The sequence below is a fragment of the Euprymna scolopes genome, chromosome 35 (genome assembly GCF_053919585.1).
Source record: "Euprymna scolopes isolate OS-2025 chromosome 35, ASM5391958v1, whole genome shotgun sequence".
NCBI lineage: Eukaryota > Metazoa > Mollusca > Cephalopoda > Sepiida > Sepiolidae > Euprymna > Euprymna scolopes.
The window spans coordinates 35146034-35173533 of NC_136516.1; the positions used below are offsets into that span (position 1 = coordinate 35146034).

The window sequence follows — 27500 nt, forward strand, 5'->3', positions numbered from 1 at the left end:
TACACCGCTTCATACCCTCCAAGAAATTCCAGGTTCACTTCAGAATGTGCTTCTGCCATTGCACACAGAAGCCACTATTTTCATTGCTTTTAATGAAATAGGTGTTATGAAACTAAAGCTACTTTTAGGACTGCCAGCAACCACTGTAAAAGAATAATAAAGGATGCAAGAGATTTGTATGTGTAGTAGTAATTCTTCTAATGCACTCACCTGCAAAAACAGAAAGTCTGTTTGCTGTCAATACACAGAAGCTGGGAGAGGAAGAAGAGGAAGAAGAAGCTGTAGCATGGTTGGTTTTATGGGAAAGAGGGCGAGAGTAACCGCGAGAATTCCCGAGATTTGAGAGGGATAAAAGACCGAACTGTACTTTTGCTCAAGCAGAGAAAACGGTGAAAGGAGAGAAAAGTCCCTCCCTAAAGAAAGTGAGAAAGAAAGTGAGGCTGACGGATACAGCAGTTTTCAGTATGCTCAGTATGTCAAGTTAAAAGTAGTGAACTAAGTATTATGGTATCCGTTCAAAGGATTAACAGGGATTAGTATTTAATGTAAAAATGAATACAAAAATACAAATTTAACTAATTTAACCATCAATTTGGCATAAAGCATTCATTTTAAAGCCACGGGTTAAAACTTTTGCCCATTTCAACAAGGTCACAAGTCCAGTATTTATTTGTGAGTAAATACAAATGTTTTTGTGTTGTATTTACAAGAATCCGATGAATAAAATGTTTATTATTCAAAACTTTGATTTCAAGTAGTAAATTTTGGGAAGCGATTGTAGACTGACAAAGGCAGCAGATTAAATGTGAACTGAGAAGTGAATTCTTGGAATGCAAACCATTCCAAGAATGGTTTGCATAAGTGAGTTAGATTCCTTTCTTACCATCTGTAGAGAAGTTCACTTAAGAAGTCTTACATTAGACATGTTCCAAAGACGGGCAAAAGTTAATGGCGGCATCTGGTTTTATACGTTTTAATTGTAGACGACTGAAGAATTCAAAAATCTGCAGGACAAATTGAAGCAAGCTGAATCCAAAATGGCCGAATGGAGGAATCAGTGCCAAATTTTCAAACAAGAACTCAAATTAGCCAATAGGGTAAGTTGGATGATTATGTTTTGGAATTTTTGAAATGAGGATTTATAATTTGTATTATTCAAATTATGCAGACTATTGTTTTCATCTTGGGTGACGTTCTTTCCATTTCATAAACGCACCTAACATTTTGAATTTTGACGGGTATGATTTTTTGGAAAAAAAGAACAAAAATATTCTTTCCACCAGTAAGAGCCATTATCAAGATAGACCTGAAGAAGGTCGGAGGTTTAGATCGGCTAAAATGTTGTGCAAATAACATTCAAAATGAGAACAGTAGTCCGAATGATTCACACAATGAATACTAAATAATTTTGTTTCTGAATCTTTAAGATGAGAATTGGCAATCTATATATTAATACTGTAGTACCTTTAATGTACATACATACATACGTACGTACATTAAAGGTATTACAGTATAATTTATAATTTGGAAACTGTGACACAGTTTCCAAATTATAAATTATTTAATCGGAAGATTTTATTTATTAAAAAGGAGGATGGAAGGTGATGACATACCATGGACATTGAATTAGTATATAGATACGCTAATTTAATGTTCATAGGATGCTATCACCATCTATCCTCCTTTTTAATAAATAGGATCTCCCGATCACCGAAGACGCAATGTAATTAAAATAAATTAAATTAAAAAAATGATAAATACTTTTATAGTTTTAACAAAGGGGCTACAATAATATCGCTAGGTCGCCATTCATGCTGAATGTCCACAGAATGTCCAGCAGCAATACATTACATATGAAAGATGCAGCTGTGGAATTTCCGCATGTCCCGCTAGTATTTTAAAAATATTTTTATGACAGTCTTTTATACCTGCATTAGTTGGTAGTATGCAAATAAGTTGAATTATTGCATCGTAATGAACTGCAACAATTGTAAAATAATTTTAAATGAAAATCAGTATCTATGCAATTTGTTTATTCAACACTTCTTTGAGCAAATCTGTCCCAAAAGCAACACATAATTTCTGCTCTAATGGCTCAACCAGAGTGGGTGAATTTTTTTCATGGTTGGTAGACCTCTTTACTAGAAATATTACTATGCCTACCATATCCCATATGTAGCAAGTTGTTTTATTGTCAATGTCTAGACAAGTATTCGGATGAGTAATGAAAATGCAAGAGACCTATTTGCTTAGTCCGTTAAATCCAAAGTAGCTGAGCAGCAGCTTGGTTCCCACCAGTTCTGGCAAATAGCAAACAGAATCCTGCGTTCTGTCCAAACCATCATCAATGGACCTGAGATCATCTCGTCAGCATCAGACAAGGCCAAACTATTTGCCAAGAACTTTGCAGCTAATTCTACCCTATGCGACGAAGGCCGTCAACTCCCCGTATTTCCTCCTATAACGGACAACACGCTCTGCAACATACAAATATCTGTGCGTGATGTCGCCAAGCTAATCAAGAACCTTGATTCCAGTAAAGCAACAGGCCCTGACGGCATTCCAATCATTGTGCTGAAAAAGCTTCAACTAGAACTTGCCCCCATACTTACAAAACTCTTTAAGCATTGCCTTAAAGAGAAATGCTTCCCAACACCCTGGAAAACCTCATCAGTATGCCCTGTATTTAAGAATTCAGGTGAAAAGTCATCTCCCTCTCAGTACAGACCAATAAGTCTCCTGTGTATCATGAGTAAGCTGCTGGAATCCATATTAAATAGAGAAGTAGTCAACCACCTCAGCAAAAATAACCTTCTTAGTGACATACAATATGGTTTCCGTTCTGCCAGATCTACATCAGATGTGCTAACTGTTATATCTCATAGGATTAGCGAATCTCTTGACAAAGGCTTCCTCTCTAGGGCAATTGCTCTTGACATATCAAAGGCCTTTGATAAGGTAAGGCATAAGGGCCTACATCACAAGATCTCCAGCTACGGTATAACTGGAAATGTTTTCTCGATCATAAAATGATTTCTCTCCGATAGGCTCATAAGAGTAGTGATTGATGGGCAGAAATCAGAAGCCCACAGTATTAATGCTGGAGTCTCTCAGGGGTCCATCGTAGGCCCAACTCTCTTCCTGATCTACATCAATGATCTTCCAAAACACATACTTAAATCATTTGTTGGCATCTATGCTGATGACACGACCATCTATGGCAACACCTCAAAGGCCGTAAATGACAAAGTTCTCTCAGATTCTCTCTCTTCTGATCTTGAGCGCGTGGTAGAGTGGGGGAGGAGATGGCAGGTTACTTTTAATCCATCTAAAACCAAGCTCCTATCTTTACATCATCAACACTCTGATCCCCATCTGACATCAATTGATATGGGTGGCTCTTGTCTAGAGGAAGCTCCATGTTTTGATAAGCTTCTGGGCTTGATCTTTACCTCTGACCTGAAATGGAATACGTACATCAAGTCAGTTGCCAAGATCGCTGGAAAAATGGTAGAATCCTTCTACGCTCCAGAAGATATCACATCCTTGATGCAATTCTCTATCTGTATAAAAGCCAAGTATGTCCAAGGATGGAGTACTGCTGCCACATCTGGGCAGGAGCTGCTAAAAACAGCCTATCCTGCCTTGACAGAGTACAAAATTGGCTTTGTGGCCTAGTGGGTGATGCCCTTTTCTCTTCTCTGCAACTTCTCTCCCACAGGAGAGACGTTGCGAGCTTGTCTTTGTTTTATCGTTACTACCATGGCAGATGCTCATCTGAACTCCAATCTCTGGTCCCCCCCCCCTCACCAATCCTTCACGATAAACACCTGCCTAACTGAAACCACTGTCAAAAATTTTCCCCACTCCTTATCTGTGCCAAAATCAAACGTGAACAAAGCTTCTTTCTTAGAAGTGCACGCCTTGCAAACTCTATTCCGGTTAACTGTTTCCCACCTGACTACAACCTGGATGTCTTCAAGTCCAATGTGAACAAATTCTTGATGAACCGCCTCCTTAAGTAAGATATTTTATCAGATCTCCAAAACGAACGTACTGTACACACAATAACCCTTATCCCCGAGTGGCTTCCGGGCCTTGATAAGTGGTGACTACCTTGTAAAAAAAAAAAGAAGATTATCAGGAATCGGAAATATAAGAACTTTTGGAAGTATCAGAATTTGTATCAGAAAAAGTTAAGTCTAATTTCTGATTCCATAAATGATTCTTTTTTTTTTTAACTTCATTTCTCATTGTTTGTACTCGTGATAAAATGATAAATAATTATTGTTTTCAAATTAATAATAAAACAAAACTCTGTAGATAATAACAACATCAAACTATGATGTAAATGTATTTTACTTGTGTACAAAAATAACGAAAACAAAAGAAAAGTTTGAACAAATTCGCTTGGTAAGCTTTAAAAGAATGCAGTTGATTTAAAGGGTTCAGAAAAAAAATGTTTAAATCTTCTATCTTCTATCTATATATATAAAAGGCAAAATGTGTGTGACCATTTCGTGTATGTCTTCAAAAGGCTTTTCTTGCACACGCTCCCGGGGTCGTTACAATCGCTTAAAACTGTGTATATAGGTCCTAGATAATAATCTGTAGGATTTGGGAAAGCATGTAGCTTATAGATTTATTTACGTCAACTTTTACAAAATTATTGCTATTTTGGCTTCTCGCATGTTGATTGGGCTTTTTAGTATAAATATGTGAGACTAAACTCAAACGACGTCTTCTCAACATTGCGCTGGGAAAAACGTTCAGAAGCAATCAGTTTTGATCAGACACCCCTCCCCAACATCTGTTGGGGGAAGAAACAGTTAAATTTGGGTAAACAAACCCAAACGCTGCGTGACTTCTATTTGACCTTCTTAATTAGGTCAAATGGAAGCAGCAGAGTTAACTTTTATTGCGCACGCCTGTTTTTATAGTTAAATAACCTGCTTAATGTTGTCTGTCGCCGTGGCTCAATGGGTAACGTAGCACGGCTTTTTTTTTTACACATTAATTTCCAACTCAAGGGTACGGGTTCGATTCTCATACTTACCTACCAAAACATTTATTTTATTATTTACCCCCCCCCCCCCGAGTTTTGATTTATCTCAAGACAACCGGGCATCGCCGGGTACCCCCCGCTAGTATTAAATAAAACATTTTTTGCCAAGAAAGCAATGCATAATTTCTGCTCTAATGGCTCAACCAGAGTGAATAAAATTTTCATGGTTAGATAAACCCCTTCAATAGAAGTATTAATATACCTGCCATATCCCATATGAAACAAGTTTGTATTATTAAGATTATTTTTATTGCTGTTCTCATCTTGAGCGTTACTATGCAACAGTCGATCTTCTTCAAGTGCGTCTTGTCGAACTCCCGTGTTCAGTAGAGTGCATTCAGTGAAAGTACTCGTAAAGCAGGCACAAGGATGCAACTTGTCGAACTCAAAAATCTATAGAGATTTTCAAACTAAACCCTTTATTTAATACATATGGGTAGATTGTTCTCGTTCTGTATGCCATGATCGGGTAGAAGTGTTAAGTAGGTCATTTTTGTTTTATTCTCAGTATCAACCGTAGTTGTATCATATTTGGATATTAAACTAAACATGAAGAAGAACAAGAAGAAGAAGAAGACCACGACGACTAGAGAAGAAGAAGTAAAATAAGAAAAAGCCAAAGAAGAAGAAGTGAAAGATGAAGAAGAAAAAAAGACACAAGAAGAAGAAGGAAAACCAGAAGAAAAACAAGAGCCAAGAAGGAAAAAAAAAGAAGAAGAAGAAGAAGAAGATTCAAGAAGAAGACCATTATGTATAGGTGATTCAAACCTTCAATCTCCAACCTACTTCACCTACTTAGAGCTGATTAATACTCAACACCTTTTTCCATTGTGTCATATACCCATGGTGAATAATATGAATAATACAAGATGGACACTTTTTTTGCTTTTTTGGTTTAGTAAGGAGAATCAAGATAAATTTGGACAGTACTTTCATATGAAATCAATAAGTATTGCCTTTTGAGAATAATAAAATAGCAAAAAAAAAAAAAAAAAAAAAGAAAAAAGAAATCAATTACAGAAAACTGCAACTCACAGCTTTAATTTTTTTTTTTAAACCCGGCATAATTTTAGGACAATTGGAAACACAAATATTTTTGTTTTGTATTTATTGGGTGGCTGATGTATTAAAACCTTTATTCTTTACCAGTTACTGCTGAAATACAAACATTCACTTGGTGAGGCAAGCACCAAAATTGAAATTTGTCAGGTTTACTTCTGTAGCCATGTTGAAAACTGGCAGCCATCTTGAATTTGCTGATGGCTAACGTTCTGTTCTTCTTCGTTTTGAACGTCATTTGTGTCAATTTTGGTGCTTGTATCACTAAGTGAAAATTTTGATGGAATATTTAGATAACCTGCCCTACTATATAACCCAATCAATTCCCAAGGAGTGTCACTTGATGTAAACGTGTCGTGGGGACATTTCTAAAACGGCTGTTACGTCCTGGATATGGTAACCATCTCCAGAATAAACGATAAAACAATGATGGGCACATCCCTTTTAGATGAAGAGGTTAATATGGCGTCAATTACGTCTGCTGGTGGGGTTTCTCCTTGAGTTCTTAACGTCATTACCGGCAGGGTCATTTGGTACTGGAATTGAACGCTGTATGAAATAAGTGAACAATACATCTTTCTATATAAAAATAGAATGTTGTTTATTTTGACAATTGAAGAAGCATTTTAAAAACTCGAGAGTTGAACTTCCATGCAGTGGGTAGAGACGTTGAATCTCTATGGTTCCAGGTGAGCGTTGTCTTAAGATAGCGGTTTCAATCCTACCCAAGACAACAACAAGTACAAAGACGAGGAAAACAATTTGCAAAAAGAAGGAATATACATAATTTCTATTTTAACAATTGAAGAAGCAGTTTTAGAACTCGAGAGTTGACTTGCCATGAAGATTCACCATTCAATACTGATTACTAATCAACGAAAATCGAAAGAGATAGAAAGAGATAAAGTGAAAAAGAAAGAAAGAGAGATACATATTAAAACAAAGAGACTGAGACATTGTTATTTCGCAAGCCTTAAGTGACGAGTTCACTGAGTTTAATATTTAAGCCAACAAGTTCAATTACTTTTAATTTTGATTTCTTAGTAACTATTTTAATCAGGTAAAGACCCATAAAAAAAAACGGCCACAAAAAAGACGATCATTTGAGACACCTAGCGCCTTTTTGCGAACTTCTGTCTCAGAGGAGGTACAGTTTGAAAGAGTGGAGACAGACTGACAGACAGAGTGAGATTTATAAATGAGAATAGAATTCTTTTTATTTAAATAATTAAAGCAACATTTTAAGAACTCTAGAGTTGGTTGAGCGGAGGGGGAGGGGTTCACCTTCAACGGTGTCTTGATTTCAGCTAATTATCTCTTTCTCTCAAGCTGATAAAAACGAGAGAGAGAGAGAGAGAGAGAGAGAGAGAGAGAGAGAGAGAGAGAGAGAGAGAGAGAGAGAGAGATTCATATTAAAAGCAAAGAGATTGAAATCTTGTTTATATAGATATCTGTCTGTCTGAGTCGGCTGATGTGCGCTGACATTTTGGGATAAAACAACACCAACTTGATTTTATGTGCCCCCCTTCCCCCGAGGATAAAGAAATATGGGTAGAAGACTTTTAAATGTGGAGAGCTCAAGTGCTACATGAAAAAGGGTTCTTTATCATTGTGTCATGTTTGAGAATAATTGCATGTGATTTTATATATAACTGTTTTTATTTTATTTTTATTTTATTATTATTTTATATATAACTGTTTTAATTGCATGTGTTTTTATATATATATATCATATATAACTGTTTTTATTTTCATCATCAAGATTTCAAATATCACTACTTATATGGAAAAGGCACTGTGTGTGCGTGTGTGTATGTGTGTATATGTGTGTGCGTGTGTGTATGTGTGTGTGTGCGAGTTTCTTCCCTATGAACTCGAAAACAGCTGCGCTGATTTTTTTTAAAAACTTCATACAAATGTACTTTATGTGTCTGGAAGTGTTCTTAGATGGATTTTGTGTCAGAATGCCTCTGGTAAGTATCACAGATCGATAATTGCAAAAATCCAATTAAAGAAGGAACAGTCTGATTTTGACCAAAGTTAACACTCTTATACAGCCTAACATCCAGTGACGTGCAGAGAACTTTTTCAGGTCAGTTGCTCCAATGGAAAAAAAAAACCGGCAAAAATATAGTAATGAACACCTATGGGGCATAGACCTATAATACATTCCTCTGAAAAGGGCACTTTTAAAACAGGATTACAGGTGCTTGGGCATCTCTAGCCTCCCCCTCCCCTCTGCACGTCCTTGCTAGCATCACAAGTTCATTTTAGAAGTTTTATCACTGCACAATAGTAAAACTAGGCATATAAAATCAACAGTAAGTTCTTTGATAAGATAGGGGCGTGTTCGAAATGAATGTTTCTGTTTAGAGCATAATTGAACCACGATACATAACTTTTGCAGTTTAAACTTTAAATCAAGTCATTATATAAAACTAGCCTGGGTACCTGAGTGTTTGGAGGTGTGTGGTGAGCAAAAAAAAAAAAGTGACAGGCAAGCTTGAACACGTACCACGAAGGACGAAAAGAATGTAAACAAAAAGAAGTAACATCTTTGCCGTTGCGTCCATCGCCAAACCGGAAGTGACGAAGGTTTAAATTAAGGCTAGCCAATCGAAAAGTAGGGATGACTATCGAAAATATTGGCAAAAAAGCGATCCTTTCTTTTAGAAAAGTTGAGAATGAAGGAATTAATGGTTTTAGTTCATTTCTCGATATTTGTCGTCTGAATTATCGAGTTTCAAAATGATACCGATCTCGTGAAAATCCGTCGCCTCTGTCGAAAGTTTTAGGCAGACATACAAACATACATACATACTTACATGCATACATTTAAACAGACAGGTGAGATTTATATTATAGGTTATTTTATAAAATCAATCATAGGTTCTCTACAGTGCAATGTAGACTAAAAAGTATTGTGGACTAAGTCACTGCGATGAGGTATGTGAAGCTTCATCCCGTTGCACTGTGGTGGGTCCTCGACTAGAGCAGGTAATAAATCAGTTCCGGACAACGTCAGGTCTCCATGCTAGTATGTTAGATATTGTTGCTTTCCATGTATGCCCTTCTTTATAGGTATTGGATTTGGAGAGTAATAAAATTTGAAAAAAAAAAAAAAAAACTAATTACAGGAAACCACAACTAACTGCTTAAAAAAAAAATTAAAACTCTATCTGGTATTTTGAGGGATAATTAGAAGCACAAATAAATGTTTTTTTTTTTCTTTTCTCTTTTTTTTTTGGTGAATAATATATTTTGTGTAACCTTTGTTCTTTAGCGGTCACTAACAACGAAAAAAAAAAAATCGTTATTTTCATGACAGGTGCTCAACTGAGCTTCAATCTATGACCCTTCCCCCAGTAAAGCATTCGCAACAAATACTGATTTAGCTACAACAACTGTCAACAATTTCCCTTACTGTATCTGTGCCTAAAACTAAGCGAACATTCCATGAGCAAAGTTTTTCTTTCCTAGAAGTGTTTGTCTGTGGAACACAGTACCGTGGGTTTGCTTCTCAGCTGACTATAATATAATCGTTTTCAAGGCTAGCATAGATAAGTTCTTATTGAGTAATCTTCTTATATGATTAAATGCTATCCAAGTTTCACCATTATCAATCATCACGGTGTTGTTTCATCATCTGCCTGACAATCATTAACCCTTATCCTCGAATGGTATGTAGGACTTGATAAGAAGTGAACTCCCCCCCCCCTAATCTAATATATAAACGGCTATATGCCAGTCTCTATATTTTCAAGCTCTATCTCCTCCGAAACTAAAAGTCGTAGAGCGGCACTAGGGGCATCAAATGATTGGATTTTTTACGGGACGTTTTTTTATGGGTCTTTAGCTGGTTAAAATTGTTTTTAAGGGGTCAAAAATGAGTAAAAATTGCAAAAATCGTTATACATTTTGTACATTCATCTTAGTTTATTTTTAATTTTAATTTTTAATCAGTTTATACGTGTGTCACTTTGTTACAGTGGTAACGTCACCAGCTTTGAATGCTACAGTTTCGGTTTCAATTCCAGCTGATGACACCCAATACTTTTTTTTTTTTTTACTTTTGAAATTATGGCTCTATAATAATATATGTGAAATCTGGACCGATTAAAATCTTATTTTAAAGCATATTTTACACCCAGACAAAACCGGGAAGCCCCCCCCCTCCCCGGGAAGCCCCCCTCCCCCCACCCCCACTAGTAATAAAAAAAAGAAAACTGTTGGTATCCTTATATTTATAAGCATATGCAATTTATTCTCAAATACAAGCGGACGAATTTTAACAGAGTTTAAATTTCTGCATTTTACAGAGTAACAATAAAAAATTGTTGACGAGGTGTGTGATTCATACAATGTTCATGCCGTCATGTACTATGATACTGATTATGGGAGTTAAAATCCTAATGGACCTATGATATTCAGCTGTTGCATTGTAACCTTGTGCCAAACATACAGAAAACCAAGATGTCGTCTTGATTACAAAAAAAATTAAAGCCACGTAACTCTCACTTCCCTTATTTTGTTCTTTAGTCCTCATATTCCATGAGCGATGTTTCTGACAAAGAGGGAAGATTGCTGTTTTCTGGTTCAAATCTGTTCCACTTAACACTTATCATAGCATGTTTTTAACCTTGAGGTGCTATTTTTTGAAGCCTTTACATCAAGTGGCTTCATGCCTTGTTTGGAGCGATTTCCATATAAAAATTATTATCCATACCTTGCTATCTGCTTGCTCTCATACATAAACCCCACCTCCCGTGTGATCTTTTCAGATTGAGGGTTTGTCGTCCTGAACTCAAGATTCTTCATTTATATGCTCGCAAAGGACCAAGACAAACTGTTGAAGAGATAGGAGGTTTATTTGACTTGATCTTCGTCCCAAATCATTGACCAGTGTAGAAGACAGAAAGAGATCATAATCACTGTTTAATTGTATCTTATCAGCACATTTCAACATTTAACATGTTTGCACGTGGCATGTTTCCAATGAATTCACTGTCTCCCTACATCATTCTCTCTTTGAGCCACGTGACTTCATATACGTTTCTATTGATTCCCACAGTCTAGTAATCCGATTTTGTAATGAAATTTCCATCAGAATTTCTCATTTAATTTTTGAATAGCATTTTTTAGATACTGTCTGTTGGGTCTATATTTGAAATAGAATTTTGTTTGGTCTGTTATGCTTGTATTTAAAATAGCACTTTCTTTTATCTATCATGCTTAAGTTTGAAGTGGCGTTTTCATTGGTCTGTCAAGCTTAAGTTTGAAATAGCATTTTTATTAGTGTGTCACACTTAAGTTTGAAATAGCATATTCCGTAGACTATCATGTTCAACTTTGAAATGGTATTTTCTTTGTTCTATCAAACAATTAAAGGTAGTAGGTTCAGTTCACAGGGGAAATCCAAGGAAAAAAATGGTCGAAGGAAATGATAAAAATGGACCTTTTTAAATGTAAGAAGTTAAAAAAAAGAGAAAAAATATGACTCCATGGTCAAAACTAGCCAACGATAAGTGTTAGATGGAATAGATTCTGACCAGAAAACAGCAATTCTTCCCTCTTTGTCAGGAACATCACTTATGGAATGTGAGGACTAAAGAAAAAAATAATATATATTATACTCACCTCACGCCCACTTTATACTTTTTTGGGGAGAATGAGAAATAAGTAAAGACCTGGTCAGAGATAGATTAGTTTGAAAGTTAATTTTTAAAGCTGTCAAATGCATATCAAAGTGGACATTAAACCGATGATGATGATATTATTATGCTTACATTTCGCTCTTATTTTCCCTCTCTGTCCTGCTCCAACCAAGTCTACCGACCTGCTCCACAAACCCCAAAACCTCAACAATCATGACAAATCTCCAAAAAAGAAACACGAATAAACCTAGAATCCCATCCTCCAATGTAGACCCCTACTACCAGGTCTCCTTCTCCAACATCAGCGGTCTACATTCCAACCTTCCAGAGGTTGAAACACAATTACAGGAGACAAAACCGGACATATTCTTTCTAAGTGAAACTGGCATAGGGCCAACCACTTCTCTAGACGAATTCATAATTAAAGGATACTCCAACTTAACATTTAAATCTGACCCCCAAGATCGCCATGGGCATGGAATATGTGCCTACATCAAAGATGGCTTTCTATGTGGTCGGGATATCTCCAGAGAAGACCCTAATTTACCTTATATGTGCTTCCGGGTTGCACTAGCTTACACCACTGCATTTATATTTGCTCTCTATCGCCCCCACAACAGTGGGGTTACTATCTTTAAGAGCATATCTGAGAAAATTGACCACATCCTATCTGCTCATCCCTCGGCTAACATTCACATTTGCGGTGACTTCAATGTCCATAACGTGGAATGGCTGACTCACTCAAATAAGACAGATGATGAGGGGAGGTTCTGTCATGACTTTGCCATTGCCTATGACCTCACTCAGATTGTTCACGAACCCACCCGTGTGCCCGATAAACCCGGTCAATATGCAAGCCTTCTAGACCTTTTCCTCACAACATCCCCTGTGTTAATGTAGACATTGGTTACCTCCCTTGCTTCAGTTACATGGTTACCTCCCTTGCTTGTGGTGATATAAATAGGAGTCGGCCATCTTGGTTTAGTCAGTTCGTTCGTACAGTTTAGACAGACTACAAGTGTCTCAACAAATGGTAGCAGAGATATCCCTCTGTGTGCGACAAAACGAAAAAAAAAAAAAAAAAAAAAAAATTTTTTTTTTTTGTACAGCTTGTCTGTAGCACTAGACAGATCGGATATCGGATATGGCAACTTCGAACAAACAACCTCCATTGTTGGAGGGGGAGGATGTTTACGAGAACTGGAAACAAGACGTTGAAATGTGGTCGTTGTTCACGGATCTTTCTGAGGAAAAAAAAGGGCCAGCAGTGTTTTTGACGCTACCACCGAATATTAGAGAATGTGTCCGTGAATTGCCAACAAGTGACATCGGCGGACGAGATGGCTTGAAGATCTTAATAAAGAAACTGGATGACATATATTTAAAGGATGAACACACGCGCGCTTACATGACTTTTAAGGAATTTTACACTTATAAAAGATCGTCAGGTACCAGTATAAATGACTTTCTTGTTCGTTATGAGTTTTTGTACCAAAGATTAAAAAAATTCTACATTATTCTACCGGAAGGAGTGCAAGCTTTTCTTGTTTTGAACGCGGTTAACATATCGGAAGAGAACGAAAAATTAGCGCGGACAACGTGTTCTGTTTTGACGTATCAAAACATGAAGGAATCGATAAAGAAAGTATTTGGTGACATTTATCGTGATGAAAATGTACCGGCAGTGAAATCAGAGCCCGAAATCGTCAACTATAATTATTCTAAACCGGGTAACAACAAAAGGCGTTTTCGTCGAGGACAATCTAATCCATGTGACCGAAGTGGAAACGTGTTGTTGTGTTACAAATGTCAGTCTCCGAACCATCTAATTAGAGAGTGTCCTAGAAATACGCCCAGGTTTACGGAAGCGACAGAACAAATACACATTACGTTGTTCATTCAAGAAAATATTTATTTGAACAGTACAAATGAAAAAATCTCAAATCTTGTAAAGGAAACATTTGGAATGGCAGTCTTGGATTCTGCTTGTACTCGCACACTGGCTGGCGAAGTGTGGCTTGATGTTTATTTAGATACTTTAAATGAAAGTGACCTGCAACTAGTGAAGTATACGAACTCAGACCGGAGTTTTTGTTTTGGTGATGGAGTGGCTGTCACAGCAATTAAAGTTGCTAAATTTCCGGTTACACTCGGAGGTATAAGAGTTTATATCGAAGCAGATATTGTGAAAAACAACTTGCCTCTTCTATTAAGTCACAAATCAATGAAGACAGCAGGAATAGTGCTAGATTTCCGGAAAGATATGTGCTGGATTTTTGATAAATGTATTGAACTAAAGACCACAACTTCAGGGCACTATTGTCTCCCCTTAACAAATAAGTTGTTGGATCATAGTGGTACTAAGAACATTGTATTACATGTTCAGAATTTTGGTCAGTGTTCTTTCACAGAAAAAAAAAAAAAGCAGAAAAACTTCATCGACAGTTTGCTCATGCCTCGAAGGAAAAACTTGTTTCCTTGGTTAAAAAAAGTGGCAAATTCAATGACAAGGAATTTATAAAGGCGATTGAGGAGGTTTGTGAAAACTGTCAAATTTGCCTTAGATTTAAAAAAGCTCCACTGCGACCGGTTGTGGGATTGCCTCTTGGCAATAGATTTAATCACACAGTTTGCATGGATTTGAAAGAGTTCATCCACAATGAGGTGTGGATACTACATCTCATTGATGCCGCTACCAGGTATTCGGCGGCAACATTGATCAAAACAAAGAAGAAGGAGGAGATCATCAAAAACATCTTTATGATGTGGATTACCTATTTCGGATCTCCTGTTCGTTTTCTGAGTGATAATGGGGGTGAATTCAACAACGAACACTATAGACAGATGAATGAAAAACTCAACATAGAGACCTGTACTACTGCCGCAGAAAGTCCATTCAGCAACGGTACTGTAGAACGTCATAATTTGATAGTTGCTGAGGCAATGAAAAAAACAATTGACGATGAGAAGTGTGAACCTGAAATTGCCTTGGCATGGGCTATTTGTGCAAAAAATGCCCTCCTCAATTACTCTGGACACAGTCCAAATGAACTTGTATTCGATTTCAATGTAAATACACCCTCAATTCTGACAGACCAGTTACCTGCTATGGAGTCCTCTACTACAAGTGACATGGTGAGAAAAAATTTAAATGCTCTCCATAGTGCAAGGAGAAACTTTTTGGAAGCTGAGTCCAGTGAGAGAATTAGGAGAGCTCTCAGGTCTAATGTCAGAACTTATGCTGATGAAGATTATGCTACCGGAGACCAAATCTATTATCGGAGGCAGGGTTTTAAAGGATGGCGTGGTCCAGCAAAAGTGTTAGGCAGAGAAGGCCAGTTTGTCTTAATCAGACATGGCGGAGCATTTTATAGGATGCATCCGTGCCAATTGATGAAAGTGAATAAAAACAACGAAAAAAGAACAAAAAAGCTGAAATGCTGGGAAACACTACAGAAGGGAAGAATGAATACCTTTCAGTTGAGGAGGAGGAGTTGCAGAATCAAGTGGTAGAAAGTGAAGATATAGACAGAGAAGAAGTTGTTGATAGTTCTACCAGTTTAAGAGATAAGACTGAAAAACCTGGCCGAAATAAGACCATAACTTATAAAATAAATGGAAGTGGGGAGTGGAAGAAAGGAAAGGTTATGTCAGTACAGCCTAAATCAACTGGCAAATATAGTCATTGGATCAATATAGAACCTGAGGATGAAAACGAGGATCAAGTTTGTATCAACTGGAATCATATTGATCATTGGAGAGAAGTGCCCCAATATACTGAACAGGAAAATGTAGTCCTGCTCACCGCTGAACAAGAGCAGTCGAAAGCTGTAATGGATGCCAAGCATAAAGAAATAAAAAACATGAACACCTATGAAGTATTTGAATGTGTGCCATACACAGGTCAAAAAACAATATCCACAAGATGGGTGATTACTGAAAAATTCAAGGATAATCAGAAAACAATGAAAGCTCGCCTTGTAGCACGAGGCTATGAAGAAAATAGTAATCTGAAAACGGACTCCCCAACATGTAGCCGTGAAGCTATGCGAATGGTCATGCTAACCGCATCACTAAAGAATTGGATGCTGCAGACCATAGATTTTACCTCAGCCTTTTTGCAAGGTGGTATTTTAGAGAGAGATGTGTACCTGAGGCCACCATCTGATGTTTGTCCTAAATCTCAAGTGTGGAAATTAAAAAGATGCATCTATGGATTGAATGATGCTCCACGGGCATGGTACAAGAGAGTTACTCAGGCTTTGATTGAATTAAAAGGAGTAGCAAGTGCTTATGATAATGCATTGTTTTTGTGGCATGATATTAAAGGAAATTTGACTGGAATTCTTGCTATGCACGTGGATGATTTTGTTTTCTGTGGAAACACAGAGTTTGAAAGGGATGTGATTGCAACATTGAAAGAAAAATTTAAGGTGGGATCTCATGAAAGTGGAACATTCAAATATGTTGGACTGAATGTTAATCAACAGGAAAATGGGATCACTGTAGAACAAGATCTATATGTATCTTCCATATCTCCAATAGAAATAAGCAAAGGGAGGATACTGAGGAAAAATGATGAACTGAATGAAGAAGAAAAGCATGAGTTGAAGAGACTTGCAGGTCAGATGATGTGGGTTTCAACTCAAACACGCCCTGATATAGCTTTTGATGTGTGTAAAATGAGCAACACTGGAAAGCATCCCAAAGTAAAAGCCTTATTTGAGGCGAATAAAGCCTTATCAAAATTGAAATCCAAGAAGGGTTCTATAACATTTCCAAAATTGGGAAAGCCCTCAGATTTACACATTTTGTGTTATACTGATGCCTCTTATGCCAGTCTGGAAGATGGATCTTCACAGGGTGGTTTTGTTGTCTTTATTGGAGGAAGTACTGACAAAATGGCCCCCATGTGTTGGGCGTCAAAGAAATTGGACAGAGTGACAAAAAGCCCATTGGCCTCAGAGACTCTTGCTCTGAATGAGGGAGCTGATGCTGGTGTTTTGACTGCGGTTATGATACAAGAGGTATTTCAGTTATCTAAATTGCCAGACGTTCTCTGCAAGACAGATAATGCATCACTTGTGGAGACATTGAATTCCAACAATCTGGTAAGCGATCGACGATTGAGAATAGATGTAGCAAGGCTGAAGGAAATGAGGAGTAGAGGAGAGATACAGATAGAATGGATCAAGGGTTGTGATCAGGTCTCTGATTGTTTGACCAAGGCAGGAGCTTCGTCTGAGCTTCTAAGGGACTTGTTAAATCAGAAATAAATTATTCACTTGAGGACAGCAGCAATGTTAATGTAGACATTGGTTACCTCCCTTGCTTCAGTTACATGGTTACCTCCCTTGCTTGTGGTGATATAAATAGGAGTCGGCCATCTTGGTTTAGTCAGTTCGTTCATACAGTTTAGACAGACTACAAGTGTCTCAACACCCTGAGCTGTGTTCATGTTCCATTCTATCTCCTCTGGGATCCTTTGACCACTCCGTTGTAGCAGTTAAGATAAAAACGAAATGTTATAAGTCTTCAGACGTACCTCTCCACCGTACTGTATATCGATACTCTATGGCTGACTGGGACAGCTTCCGTACATTCATATCTGACCTACCTCTGCATTCCATGTTTAAAAAGGATGTGTCCTCTATAGTATCAGACCTGACCGAATGGTTAATTGTAGGCATAGATCGATTCATACCATCCAAAAAATTCCAACAAAAACCTAACAGCCAGCCATGGTTCTCCCCTGAATGTGCTACTGCCATCATGCACAGAAATCCTTTTTTCCATAGCTACCAATGTAATAGATGTGCTGAGACTAAAGCTTCTTTCAGGCATGCCAGCAACCACTGTAAAAGAGTAATAAAATATGCAAGAGAGCTATATGCTCAGTCTGTTAAATCCAAAGTAGCTGAGCAGCGGCTTGGTTCCCACCAGTTCTGGCAAATAGCAAACAGGATCTTGAACAGAAGTGTGCGTTCTATCCCAACTATCATCAATGGACCTGAGGTTATCTCGTCAGGATCAGACAAAGCCAGACTATTTGCCAAGAACTTTGCAGCTAATTCTACCCTATGTGACAATGACCATCAACTCCCCGTATTTCCTCCTATAACAGAAAACATGCTATGCAACATACAAATATCTGTGCATGAGGTCGCCAAGCTAATCAAGAACCTTGATTCCAGTAAAGCAACTGGCCCTGACGGCATTCCAGTCATTGTGCTGAAAAAGCTCCAACCAGAACTTGCCCCCATACTTACAAAACTCTTTAAGCGTTGCCTTAAGGAGAAGTGCTTTCCAACAACCTGGAAAACCTCATCACTATGCCCTGTATTTAAGAATTCAGGTGAAAAGTCATCTCCCTCCAAGTACAGACCAATAAGTCTCCTCTGTGTCATGAGTAAGTTGTTGGAATCCATATTAAATAAAGAAGTAGTCAACCACCTCAACAGAAACAACATTCTCTGCAAGATCTACCGCAGATGTGCTAACTGTTATATCACATAGGATTAGTGAATCTCTTGACAAAGGTTTCCTTTCCAGGGCAATTGCTCTTGACATATCGAAGGCCTTCGATAAGGTAAGGCATAAGGGCCTACTTCACAAGATTTCCAGCTACGGTATTACTGGAAATGTTTTTTCAATCATTAAATCATTTCTCTCTGATAGGCTCATAAGAGTAGTGATTGATGGGCAGAAATCAGAGGCCCACAGTATTAATGCTGGAGTCTCTCAGGGGTCCATCCTGGGCCCAACTCTCTTCCTGATCAACATGAATGATCTCCCAAAACACATACTTAAATCATTTATTGACATCTATGCTGATGACACGACAATCTATGGCAACACCTCAAAGGCCGTAAATGACAAAGTTCTCTCTAATTCTCTCTCCTCTGATCTTGAGCATGTGGTACAATGGGGGAAGAGGTGGCTGGTCACTTTTAATTCATCCAAAACCAAGCTTCTATCTTTACATCATCAACGCTCTGATCCCCATCTGGGATCAATTGAAATGGATGGTTCTCATCTTGGAGAGACCCCATGTTTTGACAAGCTTCTGGGCTTGACCTTTACTCCTGATCTGAAATGGAACACGTACATCAAATCTGTTGCCAGGGACGCTGGAAAAATGGTGTGATTCTTCTACCGCTCCAGAAGATATCTCATTACTGATGCAATTCTCTATCTGTATAAAAGCCAAGTACGTCCAAGGATGGACTACTGCTGCCACATCTGGGCAGGAGCTGCTAAAAACAGCCTATCCTACCTTGACAGAGTACAAAATAGACTTTGTGGTTTAGTGGGGGATGCCCTTTTCTCTTCCCTGCAGCCTCTCTCCCACAGGAGAGACGTTGCGAGCCTCTCTTTGTTTTATCGTTATTTCCATGGCAGGTGCTCGTCTGAGCTCCAATCTCTCGCCCCCCCCCTCGCCAATTTTTCACGAGAAACACCCGTCTGGCTGAAACTACTGTCAATAATTTTCCCCACTCTTTATCTGTGCCTAAATCCAAACGTGGATTCCATGAGCAAAGCTTCTTTCTTAGAACTGCACGCCAGTGGAACTCTCTGCCGCTTGCCTGTTTCCCACCTGACTACAACTTGGACGTCTTCAAGTCCAACATAAACAAACTCCTGACAAACCGCCCCCTTAAGTAAGACACTCTATCAAAACACTTAATACTAATGATTACTACAATACTATCTCATTGATCACTGTACACGCAATAACCCTTATCCCTGAGTGGCCTTCGGGCCTTGATAAGTGGTGACCCCCATGTAAAAAAAAAAAAAATTCCATTTTCGCATAGATTAAATGAATATACATCTTATACAGTCTTCTTTGTTCTGTGAACGATCAGCAAAATATTGAATTCCATCCAAAATTCGAAGTACTACCTTACAAAAAAAAAACTAAAATAAAATAAAAAATAAAAAAAAAAAAAACTCCACTATAAGAAAAGTGCCAATAATTGATCTTTTCTTTAACCTGATTTTGGAAGAATCTCAAAGGTTTATATATATATATATTTTTTTTTAAATTTTTTTCTCCCCTTAAAATGTTTTCCTTTAACATCTACAACTGAGGAATATTTTGCTGCTGCTGCTCTTCATCCTCCTCCTTCTCTCCTCTAATCCTACTTCTCTTCTTCTTCCTCATCATCATCATCACCGTTACCATCACCATCACCATCGTCGTCGTCATCATCATCATCATCGTCGTCATCATCATCCTCATCATCATCGTCGTCATCATCATCGTCACGATTACAATCATCATCATCATCATCATCATCGACTTATTGGTCGTTTTTACATGTTGGGCATGCGTTGGACAACTTTTTAGAATTTGGTTTCCAAACGAGCCTATTTCTCACATGGTCTTTATTTATCTCTCTTTCCCTCAGGGTCATTTTTATCACTTGCTCCTAATGTTTTCCTTGACCCTCCCCTGTGAATTGAACCTGCTACCTCAGCTGTCCTACATATACTAACCCAAGAACTCTCATCCATTCTCTCAACGTTACCATACCATCAAAGTCTACTTTTCTGCACACATCTCCCTATACTGTCCAGATTTAATATTCCCCTAGAGTCATCAGATCTTTAAGACTCACCATTACACATCTATTGTATCATTCTTATATTATTTTTCTCCATGCAACACATATCCTCAACCGTCACTGGTCAGGTTTCGCTTCCATACATCACCACACTGTATACGCATGCCTGATAAATTCTTTGCTTGGCCGACACTGGTAACGCTCTGCTGGTTAGTAATGGCAGAATTTCTATGAACTTACATCATCCACTTCTCATTGTTGCTATCACACTAACAATCACACTAACAATCACGCTAACAATCACACGAATCATCAAAATTTGCTAAAGAACCAAAAGGAGGGATCTAAAAAAAAAGTAATTATTTTCTTGTTTGATTTTTATTGAATTTTATTTTGGAATTTTACTTGATTCAGTTTCATTGGTAGAAAAGAAAAATTCTTTTCCTTTCTTCCCTTCTTTCTTCTTTCTTTTCTTTACCTTTTTTATTTCCTTTCTTTTTTATTTTCTTTATGTTTTTATATCCTGTTTTTCTTCGTTCTTTTCCCTTTTGTATTCTTTCCTTTCTTCCTTTTTCTTTCCCTTTTTTCTTATTTTTCTGTTCTTTTTATTACCTTTCTTTTTTCTTTCTATCTTCTCTTTCTTTCTTTCTTTTCTTTCTGTTTTTTCCATCTTTTCTTTCTATTTTTTCTTTATTTTTTTCTTTTGCTTCCTATTTTTCTTCTTTTCTTTTTTTCTTTTGCTTTCTATTTTTCTTCCTTTCTTTTTTTGTTTTGCTTCCTATTTTTCTTCTTTTTTTTCTTTCTTCTTCTTCTCCCCCCCTTTCGTTCTTTCCTTTTTGCTTATTATTTTTCTTATTTTCTTTCTTTTGCTTTCTATTTTTCTTCCTTTCTTTTTTTTTGTTTTACTCCCTATTTTCTTCTTTTTTTCTTTCTTTTTCTTCCCTTTCATTCTTTCCTTTTTTGCTTATTATTTTTCTTATTTTCTTTCTTTTTTCTTTTGCTTCCTATTTTTCTTTCTTTCTTTCTTTTTTTGTCTTGCTTCCTATTTTTCTTCCTTTTTTTGTTTTGCTTCCTATTTTTCTTTCTTTCTTTTTTGTTTTGCTTCCTATTTTTCTTTCTTTCTTTCTTTTTTGTTTTGCTTCCTATTTTTCTTTTTTTCTTTCTTTTTCTTCTTCCCTTTCATTCTTTCCTTTTTGCTTATTATTTTTCTTCCTATTTTTTCTATTTTCCTTTCTTTTTTCCTTACTTTTTATTGCTTTCTTTTCTCTTTTCTTTTTTCTTTCTTCCTCTTTTCTTTCTTTTTTCTATTTGAATTTTCTTTTCCCTTTTTACTTTCTTTCATGTCGTCTTTTTTCCTTTTTTTATTTTGCAATTTTCCTTTGGATTTCTTTTGTTTTTGTTTAATTGGCCAAAAAGGAAATTCTTTTTCTTTCTTTTTTTTCTTCTTATTTTCTTCTTTCTCTTTTCTCCTTCTTTTTCATCTTCGGTTTCTTCTCTTCTCTGTTCTTTTGTTTTTATTATTTCATTCTTTATTTCATAAACTAAATCACAGGATTTAAAAAAAAAATTAATAATAGAATTTAACACATTTAATAACAAATTTAATACTAAAAAATGACGAAGTTAAAAAATATTAGTTATTAAGTAAAAAAAAAAAATACATAAAAAAATAACATAAAATTTAATTTTCTACACGCTAAAAAGTCAATGTAAACATTCTAAATAAATTGTTTCAACTAAAAAGCTTTGGTGGATATATCAGAAACACCAGGAAGTTTGTTCGAATGTCTTGCATGCTTGGCAGGCTGAGAGTAGGCTCGAAACATTCCCGTGAATAATGACGATGGAGCGGCGTTTGTAGAGTCAACTCATGATGGTCCACGGTGTGGCACAGCAACATCAATAATTCCACTTGTCTTCACATAAATCCGTTGAAATACAAAACTGTCATCAAGACTGGTAGGTACTTCTGCAGTTTAAAGCCCGTTTTTCTGTGAGTCTCGCTCGGCAACGCTCGACAATGCCCGGCGAACGACGGAAAGTTTTGTTTCTTTGACTTAGTGAACAAATATATTTTTTGTTTTGTTTGTGTATGGAAAATAATTTTGGTATTTTTTACGACCTGCCCCAGCCCAGCGTAGTATAAACACCCCCAACCTCCCCGTGTTAAGAACGGCTTTCGGAGTAAACACCCCCAACCTCAGCATGTTAAGAACGGCTTTCGAGAGTGGGGGTGTTTATTCCAAAAGCCGTTCTTAACATGGGGAGGTTGGAGGTATTTATTCCGAAAGCCGTTCTTAACATGGGGAGGTTGCGGCGTTTATACTACGCTAGCGTAATGATACTTTCTTCTTTTTTTCCTTTTAAACTCTTTCCTTTCCTTTCTTTTTTTTTTTTTTTCCAATTTTTACCGTCTTCTCGTTCACGTCTCTTTTTGCTCACTCGGTATAATCCGGCGGTTTTCGCCGTTCGCCGGGCGTTGTCGAGTGAGACTCACGGAAAAACGGGGTTTAAACTGCAGAAGTACCAACTGGTATATTGATCGCTTTTATTTTAATTTTTTTTTTTTTTTTGTTGATTGTATTTTGGGACATTTTCTTTTTCTTTCACTTTTCTTCCATTATTGTTGGTTTATTTTTTCTTCTTCTTCTACTTAAGACTTCCTTTGCATTTTTTCCCTTCGATCTTATTTTTCTGATTTTGTTTTTTCTTTCTTTTCCTTTTTCTTTTTCTTCTTTTCTATTTCTGTGTCTTTTCTTTAATTCTTCATTCTTTTCTTTATCTTGAAATCTTAGATAACTTTTCTTTTTTCTTTCCATTTCCTTTTTATTTTCTTCTTTCTTTCTTTTCTTATTGTTTCTTTCTTTTTTTTTGTTTTCTTTCGATACCTTTGTGTTTTTCCTTGGTTCTTATTTCTCTGGTGCTGTGTTTTTTCTTTTTTCTTTCTTTTCTCATTTTTTTCTTTGTTTTTTTTTCCTTTCTTTTCTCATTCTGTGTTTTTTCTTTCACTTTTCATTCTTTTTTATCTTAAAAAATTGAATAGCTTTTCTTTTTTCTTTCCATTTTTTTCTTTTTCTCATCGTTTTTTTCTTTTCTTTTTTTTTTCGATTTTTTTTTATTTCTTGTCTTCCCTTTTGTTTTCTGTCTTTTGCTTTCTGTTCTTTTTTTTTCCATTCTTTTTTTCTTTTTTTTTTCTCCGTTATTTTTCTACTAGTGATACCAGATCCGACTGAAGATACCGGCTTCCTGACCAGAACTGGACCAAACATTAATGTTATTGTTTTTTTTTCCTTTCTGTTACACAACTCAATCATGTTCTGCAAAGCTAAAAACAAAAAGCAACAATTTTCTTTTACAAAGTGATTAAACCAAACACCATGAATAATTTTTCTTGCCAAAGTAACAATGGCATTAAATAAACCGAAAAGTGTTGATATGCCGTAAGAAAAGACAACTTAATTTTCTATTTTTCTTTTCTTGTAGTTTTCAACACTTTTTTTCCTTTTCTCCTTTTTTTTATTCTTCCATTTATTTTCTTTCATTTTTTTTTCAGTTCTATTTTTTCTGTTTCCTTCTTTTATTGTCTTCTGCCTTTTTGCTCATTTTCTTTTTTCCATTTCAAAATATCTTTTTCTTTCTTTTCAATTTCATTTAAATTTCTTTGTTTTTTTTTTTTGTATTTATCGCATTCTTTTGTAAATATTTTTTGTTTTTCTTTATTTTTCGAATTTTTCATACATTTTTTTTATTTTTCCTCTTTCCTTTACCTTTTCCTTTTTCTTTTCTTGTCCTACTTTCATCCGTTCATCACCCCCCCCCCCCAGTCACCTTCTTTCCTCTTTCTAAATATGACACTCATCTCAGTGTTGAAAGCCTTGCAAACTGAACCGTTGGAAGCCAACCAACATCTTCCTCGCACTCTCAATCATTCTGTGTGCATCACTTTGCAATTTCTTGGCAGCAGAACTAATCAGTTGGATTTCTTCCACTTCTGCGATTCTTTGATGCTCTGCATCAAGCATAACTGAGCATCAATTCACGTTACTTTGAATAAAAAAAAAAATGTTATAATTGCACAAATTTTCCGAGTGTTCAATTCACAATGTGGCGACTGCATAGCATTTTTGTTATTTAATTAAAAAAAAAATAACATTTGGATTATTTTTCTGTATATTTACAATGAGGATTGATTACTCTTCCAGAGGTTGAAGGTTCAATCCTCGGTGCGGGCGACACTCAAAATGCAATTTTTTTTAAATGAAAATCGCTCCAGACAAGGTATGAAGCTAGTTGATGTAAAGAGTTAAAAAAATATTACTTCAAGGTCAAAAACTTGCCAACGATAAGTGTTAGATGAAATAGATTTTGACCCAGAAAATAGCAATGATTCTCTCTCTCTCTCTCTCTCTCTCTCTCTCTCTCTCTCTCTCTCTCTCTCTCTCTCTGCCAGAAACATCGCTCGTGGAATGTGAGGACTAAAGGACAAAATAGGGGAAGCAAGAGTTACACGGCTGCCAAGATCCACTTTCTACTCTCAATTGCGAATTATTTAGGATTTCTACCCAGTTACAGCTGACGAAATGAGGGCATGTTATTCCCAGGGATTAGATAAATGGTTCTGTTCAAAATTCTGTGCAGATTCCCGAGTTTGACTGAAGGATTCCCGATTCAACCGGAATGTTGTGCAAATAACATTCAAGATGAGAATAGTAGTCCGAGCAATTCAAATAATAAATACTGTATAATTATGTTTCTGAATTTTCGAGATGAGGATTGATAACTTGGATCATTTGGATTCTTTGGACTGCTGTTCTCATCTTGTGTCTTATTCGCACAACGTTCTAGCCGATGTAACATCTGATCTTCCTCAAGTGCGTCCGAAAAATCCAAATAATACTGGGTATTTGGATTATTAAGTGCTAAACAGAATTTCTATTATTCTTTCCAAGAACTTTGAATCCACATATTAGGAGGAGAGCGCAAATAAAAAGTTCCGTTTGAAATTCCATGCAGATTCCCGAGTTTGACTGAAAGATTCCCGAGTGCGACAAGATACAGCTGAAGAAGGTCAGAGGTTACATTGGCCGAAACATTGTGCAAATAACACTCAAGATAAAAACAGTAATCCAAAGAATCCTATTAATACGTGGATGTAGATTGTTATTGAGTAATCTTAAGTGCTAAATGGAATTTCTATGAACAGACTTTTTTTTTGTACATTACTATACATCCTATGAGATTACTCACCAATTTTATGATTTCAGGTTCAAATGTACAGCAACAGTAGAGATTGGAATACACCCTACTAAAGCCTGATTGACACAGCTGGTGAATTTCAAAAACGCAATCTAGACACGAGGGCACTTAAGAAGAACGCTATACAATAAAAAATTTTGTTTTAAACTTGGAAAAAAATGCCATAGAAATGTATGGAATGCTTCAGACTGCTTTCCAACCATCTTGCATGAATCGAACATCAGTTTTTGAGTGGCATAAGAGACTCAAGGAAGGCAGGGAGTCTATAAAGGATGACAAGAGGTGTGGAAAGAGTAAGGAATCAGAACACCTGAGTTGATTGTCCAAATAAAGAATTTTATGGATAAGGACCGTCATGTGTCTATAGAGACAATAAGTGCACAGTTTGATGTCAGTTTGGGAACTGTACACACAATTATTTACGGGCAATGGAAGATGCAGAAGATTTGCGCGAATGCACCAGTCCACAAATCCATACTTGCCGTAGATTATTTGACCAAGATGGGCATCAAGACACTTCCTCCTATAGTCCAGACAGACAGCTTTCTGTGACTTTTGGTTATTCCCTAAGCTTAAGGAAAACCTTAGAGGCTGTCGTCAGGCAACTGAGAAGATGAAAGAGGTCGTGATGAGGATCATTGACACGCTCACACAAGAGGACTTCCAGAAGTGGTTGGAACGGTACAACAAGTGCATTGCAGCTGGAGGAGATTACTACGAAGGAGATTAGAGTTTCATGTGTGTACTGGAAATGAAAGTGCCCATACGAAGAAGTCTGGAAACATATTGAAGGCACCTTGTAGTGGTCTTGCGTTCCTATTTACAATGCTTCCCCACAGGACAGAGTTAGACACTAGGGTCGTTTTTAAAGTGGAGAAAAGGAACAAAAATAAAAATTGTCTCAGTCATGAAGGACTTCTCCTCCACTGACAGGACAAGGAATTGAAGTGCAGCATCTGAAGAACAGATACTACACTTTGAGATGTTAAATCTTTTATGTTAAAAATACAGTCAAAATCAACAATGAACAAAAGACTTAGGCACATGACCAACTCAAAAGGGGGGGATTGTGGGGGTCATTGGTCATCCTTGTCACTCCAGAACTAAACAAAATCAAAAGTTTCTCCCAGCTAGTATCTTCTTTCACCATAATACCGCATTCACCCTTTCATATTGGGGGACGTCCTACTTAACTCCCAATTTTTAAAACATTTTTATTGACGTGTGAAAACAAAAAAGATTACAATAAAATGGTACAATAATTCATTTGTGTCGAGGGTGGGGGAAGAAAAAAATACAGATACTACACTTTCATCTTGTCTCGAAGGCCAAGTTGTAGTGGCATTGGGTTGAGCTGGTTCTAATAGTGTTAACCGCATCGTGCATCAAGACCGTTCAGCCTTGCGATTGCAGCGTCGGACACCAAAAACACAAGAATCGGATATGAGTTCAACATCTGGTACCATCTAAGGTATGCTTGGGCTGGTCAGTTAAGTAAAAATTTGAACCGATTTAATGAGAATGACTGACATTTTGACTCCTTTTTTCTCTTATGACAGGTGATTTCGCAAGAAGTGGGCGAAGGTTTTAATCTGCATAGTTTTGTGTCTGGCAAAAGTACGTGGAAGGGAAGGATGCAACAAATAATCACTTTACAACAAAAGGTAAGTAAAACAATATATATATATATATATATATATATATATATATATAAAATATATAAACGGCTATAAAAAAAGGTAAGTAAAACAATATATATATATATATATATATATATATATATATATATATATATAAAATATATAAACGGCTATATGTTTGTCTGTCTGTCGGTCTGTCTGTCCGTCTCCATATTTTCAAACCTCATGTCCTCCGAAACTAAAAGTTGTAGGGCGG

The 27500-nt window shown here is 36.7% G+C and overlaps 1 protein-coding gene across 4 annotated transcripts in view; it reads left to right on the forward strand.

Moving 5' to 3' along the window:
• The window catches only part of LOC145259810 (coiled-coil domain-containing protein 13-like), a 161652-nt gene that overhangs the window by 79709 nt on the left and 54443 nt on the right, over window positions 1-27500 (forward strand). For 3 of the 4 annotated variants that reach the window (XR_013864211.1, XR_013864212.1, XM_080117603.1), the window contains 2 exons: window positions 984-1097; window positions 27164-27268. Coding sequence is in view for 1 of the 4 variants with exons in the window: in XM_080117603.1 (XP_079973729.1) it covers window positions 984-1097; window positions 27164-27268 (219 nt within the window). In the remaining 3 variants the exon portion in view is untranslated. The remainder of the gene's footprint in view (window positions 1-983; window positions 1098-27163; window positions 27269-27500) is intronic. The other variant, XR_013864213.1, reaches the window with a different exon arrangement.